Below are 14261 nucleotides of genomic sequence, written 5' to 3' on the forward strand. Positions count from 1 at the left end.
CCCACAATCCATACCAGGGCCTTCGGGTTTTTCAAGGGGAACCTCACGCCAAAATTTTTTTAAAAAGTGGCGTGGGGTCCCACCAAAATCCCTACCAGACCCCCCTTTCCCTGGCAGGCCAGGGAAGGGGGGAGAGAGCGAGCGCCCCCCCTTTTGAACCATACCAGGCCACATGCCCTCGGCATCATCCTAAATGCCCCCCTAATAGTAATAGTAAGGTCAGTGGCGAAACTACCAAGGTCGCAAAGTTTGCACTTGCGACCATCGCCTGGCATTCCACCACCACCATTACTATGCACAGGTATCTGAAGCTTTGAAAAGGAGGCAGCCTATTAAATATCGATCGATACCTAAATATCAGCAGCCTTATCAATTAAAAATGTATAACGGAACGTGACCACATTGGTGTTATGCTCACCGGCTTATGGGTTTCATCTCAATGTGTTTCATAATGAGGAGAGCGCCCCCTGCTGGGAGGTCTGTTATTGCTATGGGTTCTGGCACTCGTACAGCGCATGTTTTCCGGATCTCCTCCAAGCTCGCCACTTCCCCGCTGAACATAGTCCTGGCCTGAAAAAGTAAAAAAAACCCAGAGAAAATAACAAGAAATGACTTTGAAAAGAAGCCTCTACACACCTAAAGACACTACGGGGTTCCCATCCTCCGTCCTCACATTTATAACACTTTATTATACTTCTTGGTGGTGAAATTACACTGGGGGGGGGGGGAGGGGTGGCTGCAGCGGCTGGTTTTTATTTCGTTCGTTGTCTGTAATAGCGGAAGCACATACGTAATTTTGGTTTATTTAAATTTATAACATTGTTTTATGAAAAAAAAGTAAAAAAAAAAAGGGAGGGGTGAGAGCTTGAGTAACAGACTCATGTGTAACATTTTTTTTTTAAATAAAACCTTTCCATTTTCATTATATATTTTATTATAGATCCAGTGAAATCATCACTGGCTCCCTGTGCTTCTCTATGCAATGCAGGCAGATCATGGCTGGTGGGAGGGGCTTGAAATGGGCTGTACATCGCTTACAGCACCCAGCCTACAGTACTCCTCTCAGGAGTCCTCAGTCCTGATGTAAGCAGTGGGAGAAGTTATGCAAATATCAAAATGCCTTGATAGGTGGATGTCAGTCGGGAGGAGTGGGCGTTCCTAGGCAGGCTGAATATGTATGCAGACCACCCAAGGTAACGCCCACATGTGTTGCCAAACCTCCATGATTGGAAGAGTTAAAATCCAATAAATGAAAGGGCCGAGTGAGGAACAGTCAGGCTGGGGAGGAAAGGGCTAGATCGGGGGTCTCCAAACTTTCTAAACAAAGGGCCAGTTTACTGTCCTTCAGACTCTCGGGGGGGGGGGGGGGCGACTGTGGGGGGAATAGTGCCCCGTCATTGGTGTCGCTGGGCCCCATTGTTGGTGTCATTGGGAGGAATAGTGCCCCGTCATTGGTGTCGCTGGGCCCCATTGTTGGTGTCATTGGGAGGAATAGTGCCCCATCTTTGGTGTCGCTGGGCCCCATTGTTGGTGTCATTGGGAGGAATAGTGCCCCGTCATTGGTGTCGCTGGGCCCCATTGTTGGTGTCATTGGGAGGAATAGTGCCCCATCTTTGGTGTCACTGGGCCCCATTGTTGGTGTCATTGGGAGGATTAGTGCCCCATCTTTGTTGTCACTAGGCCCCATTGATGGTGTCATTGGGAGGAACAGTGCCCCATCATTGGTGTCGCTAGGCCCCATTGTTGGTGTCATTGGGAGGAATAGTGCCCCATCTTTGGTGTTGCTGGGCCCCATTGTTGGTGTCATTGAGAGGAATAGTACCCCACCATTGGTGTCGCTGGGCCCCATTGTTGGTGTCATTGGGAGGAATATTCCCCCATCATTGGTGTCACTAGGCCCCATTGTTGGTGTCATTGGGAGGAATAGTGCCCCATCTTTGGTGTCACTGGCCCCATTGTTGGTGTCATTGGGCGGAAAAGTGCCCCATCATTGGTGTCACTGGCCCCATTGTTGGTGTCATCGGGAGGAATATTGCCCCATCATTGGTGTCGCTGGCCCCCATTGTTGGTGGTATTGGGAGGAATAGTGCCCCATCTTTGGTGTCACTGGGCCCCATTGTTGGTGTCATTGGGAGGATTAGTGCCCCATCTTTGTTGTCACTAGGCCCCATTGATGGTGTCATTGGGAGGAAGAGTGCCCCATCATTGGTGTCGCTAGGCCCCATTGTTGGTGTCATTGGGAGGAATAGTGCCCCATCTTTGGTGTTGCTGGGCCCCATTGTTGGTGTCATTGAGAGGAATAGTACCCCACCATTGGTGTCGCTGGGCCCCATTGTTGGTGTCATTGGGAGGAATATTCCCCCATCATTGGTGTCACTAGGCCCCATTGTTGGTGTCATTGGGAGGAATAGTGCCCCATCTTTGGTGTCACTGGCCCCATTGTTGGTGTCATTGGGCGGAAAAGTGCCCCATCATTGGTGTCACTGGCCCCATTGTTGGTGTCATCGGGAGGAATATTGCCCCATCATTGGTGTCGCTGGCCCCCATTGTTGGTGGTATTGGGAGGAATAGTGCCCCATCTTTGGTGGCACTGGCCCCCATTGTTGGTGGTATTGGAAGGAATAGTGCCCCATCTTTGGTGGCACTGGCCCCCATTGTTGGTGGTATTGGGAGGAATAGTGCCCCATCTTTGGTGGCAGTGGCCCCCATTGTTGGTGGTATTGGGAGGAATAGTGCCCCATCTTTGGTGTCGCTGGGCCCCGTTGTTGGTGTCATTGGGAGGAATAGTGCCCCATTGTTGGTGTCATCGGGAGGAATATTGCCCCATCATTGGTGTCGCTGGCCCCCATTGTTGGTGGTATTGGGAGGAATAGTGCCCCATCTTTGGTGGCACTGGCCCCCATTGTTGGTGGTATTGGGAGGAATAGTGCCCCATCTTTGGTGGCACTGGCCCCCATTGTTGGTGGTATTGGGAGGAATAGTGCCCCATCTTTGGTGGCACTGGCCCCCATTGTTGGTGGTATTGGGAGGAATAGTGCCCCATCATTAGTGTCGCTGGGCCCCATTGTTGGTGTCATTGGGAGGAATAGTGCCCCATCATTGGTGTCACTAGGCCCCATTGTTGGTGTCATTGGGAGGAATAGTGCCCCATCTTTGGTGTCACTGGCCCCATTGTTGGTGTCATTGGGCGGAAAAGTGCCCCATCATTGGTGTCACTGGCCCCATTGTTGGTGTCATTGGGAGGAATAGTGCCCCATTGTTGGTGTCATCGGGAGGAATATTCGCCCCATCATTGGTGTCGCTGGCCCCCATTGTTGGTGGTATTGGGAGGAATAGTGCCCCATCTTTGGTGTCGCTGGGCCCCACGTGTGAGTTCGGAATTGTGCATAAGCATGAAAGAGCGGGGGCAGTTAAAAAATGTTACATTTTATTTTATTAAAAAATGTACACTGTATCCCCTATTTTGTAGACGCTATAACTTTGGCGCAAACCAATATACACAAATCAATAAACGCTTATTGCGATTTTTTTTTACCAAAAATATGTAGAAGAAGAATACATATCGGCCTAAACTGAGGAAAAAATTGTTTTTTTTTTTATATATTTTTTGGGGATATTTATTATAGCAAAAAATAATGCGTTTTTTTTTCAAAATTGTCGCTATTTTTTTGTTTATAGCGCAAAAAATAAAACCCGCAGAGGTGATCAAATACCACCAGGAGAAAGCTCTATTTGTGGGGAAAAAAGGACATCAACTTTGTTTGGGAGAAACATCGCACGACCGCGCAATTGTCAGTTAAAGCGACACCGTGCCGAATCGCAAAAAAGTGCTCTGGTCTTTGGCCAGCCAAATGGTCCGGGGCTGAAGTGGTTAAAGGGGATTGGTTTGGGGGGTGGTAAAATGCAGCTGCACTGCACATTTACTGCTCCCCCAACTGAGGTGTAAAGTAGCATCTCACCGTCTTATGATCAGCATTACGATAATCATCACAGGCAGCACAGTAAGCAGGCGCTCTATCATGGCTGTATCATGGCTCTGTCATGACTCTGTCATCGCTCTGTCATTGCTCTATCATGGCTCTATCATAACTCTATCATGGCTCTATCATGGCTCTATCATGGCTCTGTCATGACTCTATCATGGCTCTATCATGACTCTATCATGGCTCTATCATGGCTCTATCATGACTCTATCATGGCTCTATCACGACTCTATCACGGCTCTATCACGACTCTATCATAACTCTATCACGGCTCTATCATAACTCTATCACGGCTCTATCACGACTCTATCACGGCTCTATCATGACTCTATCATGGCTCTGTCATGACTCTATCATGGCTCTGTCATCGCTCTATCATGGCTCTATCATAACTCTATCATGGCTCTATCATGGCTCTGTCATGGCTCTGTCATGGCTCTGTCATGGCTCTGTCATGACTCTATCATGGCTCTATCATGGCTCTATCATGACTCTATCATGGCTCTATCATGGCTCTATCATGACTCTATCATGGCTCTATCATGGCTCTATCATGGCTCTATCATGGCTCTATCATGGCTCTGTGTCACATGACTGTAGTGTATGTAACAGACTGACAGCACGGCCATAACAAAGTCAGCACCCCCAGCAGTCATGATAGAGCACCTGCTTAATGTGCTGCCTGTGATTATTGTAATGCTGATAGCCCACTGTGCTGTGAGATATACTGTATATTAGGGCACAGTGAGGAGTAGGGATGAGCTTTATGTTCGGGTCGAACATCGGCTGTTCACCCGTTCGCCGGATAGCGAACAATTTGGGGTGTTCGCGGCAAATACGAAAGCCGCGGAACACCCTTTAAAAGTCTATGGGAGAAATCAAAAGTGCTGATTTTAAAGGCTTATATGCAAGTTATTGTCATAAAAGTGTTTGGGGACCCGGGTCCTGCCCCAGGGGACATGGATCAATGCAAAAAAAAAAGTTTTAAAAACGGCCGTTTTTCCGGGAGCAGTGATTTTAATAATGCTTAAAGTGAAACAATAAAAGTAAAATATTCCTTTAAAAATCGTACCTGGGGGGTGTCTATAGTATGCCTGTAAAGGGGCGCGTGTTTCCTGTGTTTAGAACAGTCCAAGAGCAAAATGACATTTCTAAAGGAAAAGAAAGTCATTTAAAAGTACTCGCGGCTATTAATGAATTGTCAGTCCCGGCAATACACATAAAAGTCATTGAAAAAAACGGCATGGGATCCCCTCAGTCCATTACCAGGCTCTTTGGGTCTGGTATGAATATTAAGGGGAACCCTGAACCAAAATTTTTTTCTTAAAAATGCATGGGGGTCCCCCCAAATTCCATACCAGGCCCTTCAGGTCTGGTATGGATACTAAGGGAAACCCCGTGCCAAAATAAAAAAATGGCGTGGGGGTCCCCCTCAAAATCCATACCAGACCCTTCAGGTCTGGTGTGGATTTTAAGGGGAACCCCACACCAAATTTTTTTTTAAAAAGGCGTGGGGGTCCCCCTGAAAATCCATACCAGACCCTTATCCGAGCACGCAACCTGGCAGGCCACAGGAAAAGAGGGGCGGATGAGAGAGCGCCCCCCCCTTCCTAAACCGTATCAGGCCACATGCCCTCAACATGGGGAGGATGTCCCCATGTTGATGGGGACAAGGGCCTCATCCCCACAACCCTTGCCCGGTGGTTGTGGGGGTCTGCGGGCAGGGAGCTTATTGGAATCTGGAGGCCCCCTTAAACAAGCGGACCCCCAGATCCCGCCCCCCGTGTGAATTGGCAATGGCCTACCATTTCACAAAAAAATGTCAAAAATGTTAAAAAAGACAATAGCCGTTTTTTGACAATTCCTTTATTAATGTCTTCTTCTTGGCCCGTTTCTTCTTCCATCTGCTTCTGGTCTTCCTTCGGTTTTCTTCTTCTTCCTCCATCTTGTTCTTCCCCCGCTTCTTCCTCCATCTTCCTCTGCTTCTTCCTCCGGTCTTCTCCTCCAGCATCTTCCTCAGGTCTTCTTGTGACCCCGCCCCCCTCTGACGCATGGGGACTTTTCTATGGCTTTCCCTGTGTGGTGTCAGAGGGGGGCGGGGTCACCCGTTACGTAAACGGGTAACCCCGCCCCCCTCTGACACCACGGGGGAAGCCATAGGGAAGTCCAGGCTACCTCATAGCCTGCCCCCCCATAGAGGGCAGGCTACCTCATAAATACTCTTAAGTCATGCCAGTAGAGGCAGTCAGGTGGAAGATAAAGATGGAGTGCTGAGGAGGCTGTTGGTGGCCCTTGAGGGTGACCCCTAGTCTGAGGGGGGGTGACCTCGGGCCCGGGGCTCGGGTCCTGGAGAGACCCTCTACAACACATGGAGGAATCCTTTCCTGGAGACCCGGGAGCAGGTCTGAGGACAGCGGGAGAAGGTCAGCATGTCCAGGAGATCGCCAGAGGAGTCAGCCGGGTGGGCTGGTGAGTGATCAGTCTAGGAGGACTGTGGAGAAGTAGGGCTAGTGAGAGGGGCAGCTGCAGCGGGGTGGGCTGGCAGTGCCTGAAGAGGTGGTGATGGGATCAGTGACCACAGAGATGTAAGCTGGACACTGGACTTTTCTCTACACAACCAAGGGGCCCGGGGCCCCTGCCTGTAATGGGTTATTGCTGTTAAAACCTGACTGAGAGGCTTTTTTGGTCGGATTAACCAAACAGTGTCCCAGCTGAGTCTGTTCTTTGTGCAAGTGAGTGAGCGCTGGAGGAAGAAGAGGAGTGTACATAGAGACTGTATATAGCTGTATATAGGAAGAGTTGTCCCTGAAGAGTTTTCTGAAGTCAAGTGGGCATCCCATCGTTTTCCCAATCCCTATCCTAAATTCTAATCCCTCAATAAATAACAAAAACAAAGCACTGGACTGTTTTTTGACTCAAGTGTGCCTGTGAAGATGGGGGGTGCCTGGCTGTGCAGGGTGGGGGATCCCCATGTGGAGTGCCCTACATTATAATTATTATCATCATCATTATTATTATTATAATTATTATTATTTTAAATTTTTATTATTATTTATATTTTATGATTTTGCTTTTTTGGGGGGTTTTCGTGAAAGTTGAGCCTTTAAATAAAGAGATGTTCAAATCACTAAATGTAACTAATTGGCATTTTGTATTTTCTTTCCGGAGGAGCAAATTATGAGTGCTTCCAGTACCCTCATAAAACGTATGTCAGAAGTCATCTCTTCTACAAGAACAGGAGCAGTGTAGGGAACCTCAATTTGTCTGATGGAAGCTGATTTATTTATTTTTTTCCTTCCCAAATCTCATCAGCAAAGACATGGTGGGGGGAGAATTGAGAGCCTGGGAGCTAAAATTAAAATGTAAGCCCATATCACCGAAAGAGATTAAGAAAACAAAAATACACAGACAAATTTTATAACCTGCGGCCAGCGATTTGTCTTCACAAATATCCTCCCCTGATCCGTATCGAAGTTCTGGGTTTGGCTTATACACCCTCCTGGGACGTGTCCCCGGGGCCTGACCTCCGAGGTTCTCAGAACTTTCTTCAACTGATCCTCCATTTCTTCGAACCGCTCGGCTCCTCCGTCCAGTATAAACATTTCTGGAGATGGCGGCGGGTCAATCTGGCTTCCAGCACCAAACAGATCCATTTCTCACTCCAAAAATAAATTCTAGACTTACAGGCAGAACTTTTCAGTGCAGTGTGAGTTTGTTGGAGCAACAGGACAAATGATAATCATATGATAACAGAGTCTGTACGTCTTTAAAAAAAGTACATAAACAACAATGGAAGGCGGGTGAGAGTGGACAATGGGGTCAGCATGTAATTGCATCATGCTAATCCGCTTTGTGTGTGTTTTTCTTCCAGGAACCCATAGATTAGGGTTGCCACCTTTTCTTCAAGCCAAACCTGAACACTTTAGCGGCACACAGCAAATTTTTTTTTAAGAAGAGGTAGGCTGCCCGAAATTCCCTGACGGACGAAGAAGCAGCCTTCCGGGGCTGTCCATATAGGTCAGCATAGAAATTGCGGAATTCTTGAAGAATTTTTTTGAGGATTTTGGGAAATGTGACCACCTAAAAAGTCTAATTTTGGGCAATGCCGAGCGAGTTTATCTAGGAGTGAGCTTATGTGCCAGCAATGATCCCGGGCAATCGCGCCAAGTAAAAAAAACCTATGATTGGACCAGCGTAGTTGCTTCTCAGCTTTTGTGGTGAGGCAAATGTTGAGTTCCAAGCGGGCTTGCTCAAGCTTAGTTAATAGGTCAGGGGATGGGGACTTTTTATGTTGGGTGGCTAGAGCTTCATATTCCGTAGTTTTGGCAGAAATCAACTCGTCTCTTGCTTTTGCAAGCCTGGAAGACAACTGAATGAGGAAGCCTCTAACGGACGCTTTATGTGCCGCCCAACTGATTGCGGGGGTGGTATCTTCCGACTTTTATTAATGTCAAAATAAGTCTTCAGATGGGTAGAAACATCAAGGCAGTAAGATTCATTACTGAGGAGGGATTCATTTAGACGCCAATGCGATTTGGCTATTTTAGTTGTCAAGTCTGAGAGCTGCAATATTATAGGATCATGGTCTGACCATGAAGTAGAGATTATTTTGGCTGTGCGTAATTTAGGTAAGAGTCTCGAGAGGAGAAAAACCATGATCAATACGAGAGTAGTGGTTATGAGCTCTCGAAAAATGAGAATAATCTTTAGCGGTGGGGTTAGCTTCCCTCCAAGCGTCTACAAGATCATATATAGCAACTGAGCAAATTTACGACTTTGCTTAGAAGGGGATCTTAAAGAGGCCATTGTGGGACTTGTCCATTATAAGGTCCAAGGCCAAGTTGGAGTCACCCGCTAATATAACATCCCCTTCAAATTCAGGGGCCAGACTTTGTAGTAATGAGCGAAAGAACGCGGTTTGATTCCTATTAGGGGCATAATAAACCAAAAAGGTCACCAAATTTTCCCCCAGGTGACCCTCAACTAGGAGGTATCGCCCCTCCCGGTCTTTGATGACTTTAGTTTCAGTGAATGAAAGCCATCTAAATAAACACAGAGCCACCCTCCCTCTTTTTTTCCGAGGCATTGGCAAAATAGCATATAGGATAATCCTTATGAATGTACCGTGGGGTGAATGAGGGAAGAAGGTGTGTCTGGAACTCCGCTTTAAAACCGAACAACCCAGTTTTAGGTCAACACCGAGCGGTTCCAAAGGTTCTCCCCGCTGGCAGATGGTTATATAATGGTTCTCAGTTCAGCATCATCCCATAGAGTTTCTCATGAGAACATGAAAAGAAATGCTGCAATAGTGTAAATCCTTACTGATGAATTTATTGAAGATTAAAAACGCACTTACATCAAAAAAAGCCATCATAGCGCTAAAGGACTTCTCCTTTGCATGAGGACTTTTTTGTATTTTTAGTCACTGGAGGATTTGTTTTCTGTATATATACCGTGTACTACTTGGTTCATATCATTTTCTTTTGCAATGCGACTCCTTATGTTAAAATCTACACCATTATACAAATTCGGAAAAAATCACTCTCTTTATTATTCCATACTTTTTGTTATTTAGCCTTCCATAGGAACTGAAAATGGGAAGCAAATCATAAAAGAAATTTTGTAATTGGTGGAACTGATCCAGAAATTATTATTATTTTTTTATTTGCACTTTAATTCTATTAAATGTGACTTCTCCATTTGGGTCTGCAGTTAGCAACGCGTTTCTTCTACAGTCAACAAACTTCAGCGATCGTCCTTAAAAATAGAACGGCATTTCCTGGGTAGACGGGTTTTTCTAGATTCCTCTTCTCCCGGCTCCTATGTTTTGCTCATTACCCCGACCTGGAATCTTCACAAGGTCAGTCTACATTCTGCATGAAAAAAAAAAAAAATGGCATCCCGAGCAACACTTGTAGGTGTACTGGACTGGAAACTTCATAGTTGGTAAGAAATTTAAGGGAAACCTTTGGTGCTGGGGGGGGGGGGGGGGGGAGATTTTGTGCTAGGAGAGGAGATGGGGGGATTAGTGCTAGGCAGTGGCGGCTGGTGCTCAAAATTTTTTGGGGGGCATAAACAAACTGAAAAATTCTGAAAAAAAAACATCAATTGCAGCCTCACCGTGCCCATCAAACGCAGCCACTGTGCCCATCAAACGCAGCCACTGTGCCCATCAAACGCAGCCACTGTGCCCATCAAACGCAGCCACTGTGCCCATCAAACGCAACCACTGTGCCCATCAAATGCAACCACTGTGCCCATCAAACGCAGCCACTGTGCCCATCAAATGCAACCACTGTGCCTATCAAACGCAGCCACTGTGCCCATCAAACGCAGCCACTGTGCCCATCAAACGCAGCCACTGTGCCCATCAAACGCAACCACTGTGCCCATCAAATGCAGCCACTGTGCCCATCAAACGCAGCCACTGTGCCCATCAAACGCAGCCACTGTGCCCATCAAACGCAATCACTGTGTCCATCAATTGCCGCCACTGTACCATCAAACGCAGCCACTGTGCCCATCAATTGCAGCCACTGTGCCATCAAATGCAACCACTGTGTCATCAATTGCAGCCACTGTGCCATCAAACGCAGCCATTGTGCCAAACGCAGCCACTGCCATCAAACGCTGTCACTGTGCCATCAATTGCAGCCACCGTGCCATCAAACACTGTCACTGTGCCAAACAACGCAGCCTCACTATGCCCATCAAATGAATCAAAAGATGTTTTTTTTTTTAATTTTATTTTTTTACAGCTGGGGGGGGGGGGCGCCACTGGTGCTAGGAGAGGTTTTTTTGGGGGGGGAAAGGGGGGGTTAGGAGGGGGAAAGGGGGGGTTATATTATGCTATATGATGGGTGTCCGGTGCACTCCTGTGCTTTTAAAGGAGGGGGTGGCTTACCTGCCCTCTCCCTATCCATTATAATGCATATGCTTCTACTATGGTGGCTCTATAGAGTTAGGACCGCAGGAAATATCGGGGTGCAGTGAGGCGGCTCTGCAGCTTATGTATGTATTTGCAAATGTGTGCAAACTAAACCCCCGGTTTTTACAGCATACTGGTAGACAGGAGAATTCGGTTGGTTGCAGGCCGGCTGGTGAGTTGAGCTGGGAAATTTCTTTTGTTTTGTTTGACATGCGTCGCCTCTCCATGTGCGGGGGGGATTTGTGCTGAGAGGAGGGGGGATTTGTACTGAGAGGAGGGGGGGATTTGTGCTGAGAGGAGGGGGGATTTGTGCTGAGAGGAGGGGGGGATTTGTACTGAGAGGAGGGGGGGGATTTGTACTGAGAGGAGGGGGGTTTGTACTGAGTGGAGGGGGGATTTGTACTGAGTGGAGGGGGGGTTTGTACTGAGAGAGAGGGGGGGGATTTGTACTGAGAGGAGAGGGGATTTGTACTGAGAGGAGGGGGGATTGTGCTGAGAGGAGGGGGGATTTGTACTGAGAGGAGGGGGGGATTTGTGCTGAGAGGAGGGGGGGGATTTGTACTGAGAGGAGGGGGGGGATTTGTGCTGAGAGGAGGGGGGGATTTGTACTGAGAGGAGGGGGGGGTTGTACTGAGAGGAGGGGGGGGATTTGTACTGAGAGGAGAGGGGATTTGTACTGAGAGGAGGGGGGATTTGTGCTGAGAGGAGGGGGGATTTGTACTGAGAGGAGGGGGGGATTTGTGCTGAGAGGAGGGGGGGGATTTGTACTGAGAGGAGGGGGGGGATTTGTACTGAGTGGAGGGGGGATTTGTACTGAGTGGAGGGGGGGTTTGTGCTGAGAGGAGGGGGGATTTGTGCTGAGAGGAGGAGGGGATGTGTGCTGAGAGGAGGGGGGATTTGTGCTGAGAGAGGGGGGTTTGTGCTGAGAGGAGGGGGGATTTGTGCTGAGAGGAGGGGGGATTTGTACTGAGAGGAGGGGGGGATTTGTGCTGAGAGGAGGGGGGTTTGTGCTGAGAGGAGGGGGGATTTGTGCTGAGAGGAGGGGGGATTTGTACTGAGAGGAGGGGGGATTTGTACTGTGAGGAGGGGGGATTTGTACTGAGAGGAGGGGGGATTTGTACTGAGAGGAGGGGGGATTTGTACTGAGAGGAGGGGGGATTTGTACTGAGAGGAGGGGGATTTGTGCTGAGAGGAGGGGGGATTTGTGCTGAGAGGAGGGGATTTGTACTGAGAGGAGGGGGGATTTGTGCTGAGAGGAGGGGGGATTTGTGCTGAGAGGAGGGGGATTTGTGCTGAGAGGAGGGGGGATTTGTGCTGAGAGGAGGGGGGGTTTGTGCTGAGAGGAGGGGGGGTTTGTACTGAGAGGAGGGGGTTTGTGCTGAGAGGAGGGGTGATTTGTGCTGAGAGGAGGGGGGATTTGTACTGAGAGGAGGGGGGGTTTGTACTGAGAGGAGGGGGGTTTGTACTGAGAGGAGGGGGATTTGTGTTGAGAGGAGGGGGGATTTGTGCTGAGAGGAGGGGGGGTTTGTGCTGAGAGGAGGGGGGGTTTGTACTGAGAGGAGGGGGGATTTGTACTGAGAGGAGGGGGGATTTGTACTGAGAGGAGGGGGGGATTTGTACTGAGAGGGGGGATTTGTACTGAGAGGAGGGGGGAATTTGTACTGAGAGGGGGGATTTGTACTGAGAGGAGGGGGGATTTGTACTGAGAGGAGGGGGGATTTGTACTGAGAGGGGGGTTGTACTGAGAGGAGGGGGGATTTGTACTGTGAGGAGGGGGGGATTTGTACTGAGAGGAGGGGGGGGTTGTACTGAGAGGAGGGGGGATTTGTACTGAGAGGAGGGGGGATTTGTACTGAGAGGAAGGGGGGGGTTTGTACTGAGAGGAGGGGGGATTTGTACTGAGAGGAAGGGGGATTTGTACTGAGAGGAGGGGGGATTTGTACTGAGATGTGGGGGGGGGGGGATTTGTACTGAGAGGAGGGGGGATTTGTACTGAGAGGAGGGGGGATTTGTACTGAGAGGGGGGATTTGTACTGAGAGGAGGGGGGATTTGTACTGAGTGGAGGGGGGATTTGTACTGAGTGGAGGGGGGGTTTGTACTGAGAGGAGGGGGGATTTGTACTGAGAGGAGGGGGGGATTTGTACTGAGAGGAGGGGGGGATTTGTACTGAGAGGAGGGGGGATTTGTACTGAGAGGAGGGGGGGATTTGTACTGAGAGGAGGGGGATTTGTACTGAGTGGAGGGGGGGATTTGTACTGAGAGGAGGGGGGATTTGTACTGAGAGGAGGGGGGATTTGTACTGATAGGAGGGGGGATTTGTGCTGAGAGGAGGGGGGATTTGTGCTGAGAGGAGGGGGGATTTGTACTGAGAGGAGGGGGGGATTTGTAGTGAGAGGAGGGGGGATTTGTGCTGAGAGGAGGGGGGGGTTTGTACTGAGAGGAGGGGGGGGATTTGTACTGAGAGGAGGGGGGGATTTGTACTGAGAGGAGGGGGGGTTTGTGCTGAGAGGAGGGGGGATTTGTGCTGAGAGGAGGGGGGATTTGTGCTGAGAGGAGGGGGATTTGTGCTGAGAGGAGGGGGGATTTGTACTGAGAGGAGGGGGGGATTTGTACTGAGAGGAGGGGGGATTTGTACTGAGAGGAGGGGGGATTTGTACTGAGAGGAGGGGGGATTTGTACTGAGAGGGGGGATTTGTACTGAGAGGAGGGGGGGATTTGTGCTGAGAGGAGGGGGAATTTGTACTGAGAGGGGGGATTTGTACTGAGAGGAGGGGGGATTTGTGCTGAGAGGAGGGGGATTTGTACTGAGAGGAGGGGGGGATTTGTACTGAGAGGAGGGGGGGATTTGTACTGAGAGGAGGGGGGGATTTGTACTGAGAGGAGGGGGGGATTTGTACTGAGAGGAGGGGGGATTTGTACTGAGAGGGGGGGGGGATTTGTACTGAGAGGAGGGGGGGGATTTGTACTGAGAGGAGGGGGGATTTGTACTGAGAGGAGGGGGGGGATTTGTACTGAGAGGAGGGGGGGGATTTGTACTGAGAGGAGGGGGGATTTTTGCATTTCTCTTTGGGGAGAATTTTGAATTGCAGAGAGGATATATATTTGTGTGGGGGGGGGGATTTTTGCTGACACATGACGCTCATCTTGTCTCACCTTATTTTAGACTTAGTGATGTCATCACTGGGCCTTCATGCTTTTCTATGCAGATCATGGCTGGTGGGGGAGGGGCTGGCATGGTTCTGTCTCAGTCCTCCTCAGTCCTTCTGATGGAAGCATAGTGTAGTGTAAGTGGCCACTTCTCCTTAGGTGGACGTCATATGACATCCTGGACTTTAAGTGGTTAAATCTG

The 14261-nt window shown here is 49.1% G+C and overlaps 2 protein-coding genes across 2 annotated transcripts in view; one reads left to right on the forward strand and one right to left on the reverse strand.

The window, feature by feature from the left end:
* Positions 1-7546, reverse strand: part of LOC141113733 (ketosamine-3-kinase-like) — a 29524-nt gene extending 21978 nt beyond the window's left edge. The window contains exons 1-2 of the mRNA XM_073607017.1: positions 7406-7546; positions 419-570 (exon numbers count right to left, since the gene is read on the reverse strand). Coding sequence (XP_073463118.1) covers positions 419-570; positions 7406-7546 — 293 coding nt within the window. The remainder of the gene's footprint in view (positions 1-418; positions 571-7405) is intronic.
* LOC141113417 (E3 ubiquitin/ISG15 ligase TRIM25-like) overlaps positions 1-14261 on the forward strand; it is a 102375-nt gene that overhangs the window by 31955 nt on the left and 56159 nt on the right. The gene's annotated exons all lie outside the window — the stretch shown is intronic.

Source organism: Aquarana catesbeiana, linkage group LG12 (assembly GCF_042186555.1).
Source record: "Aquarana catesbeiana isolate 2022-GZ linkage group LG12, ASM4218655v1, whole genome shotgun sequence".
NCBI lineage: Eukaryota > Metazoa > Chordata > Amphibia > Anura > Ranidae > Aquarana > Aquarana catesbeiana.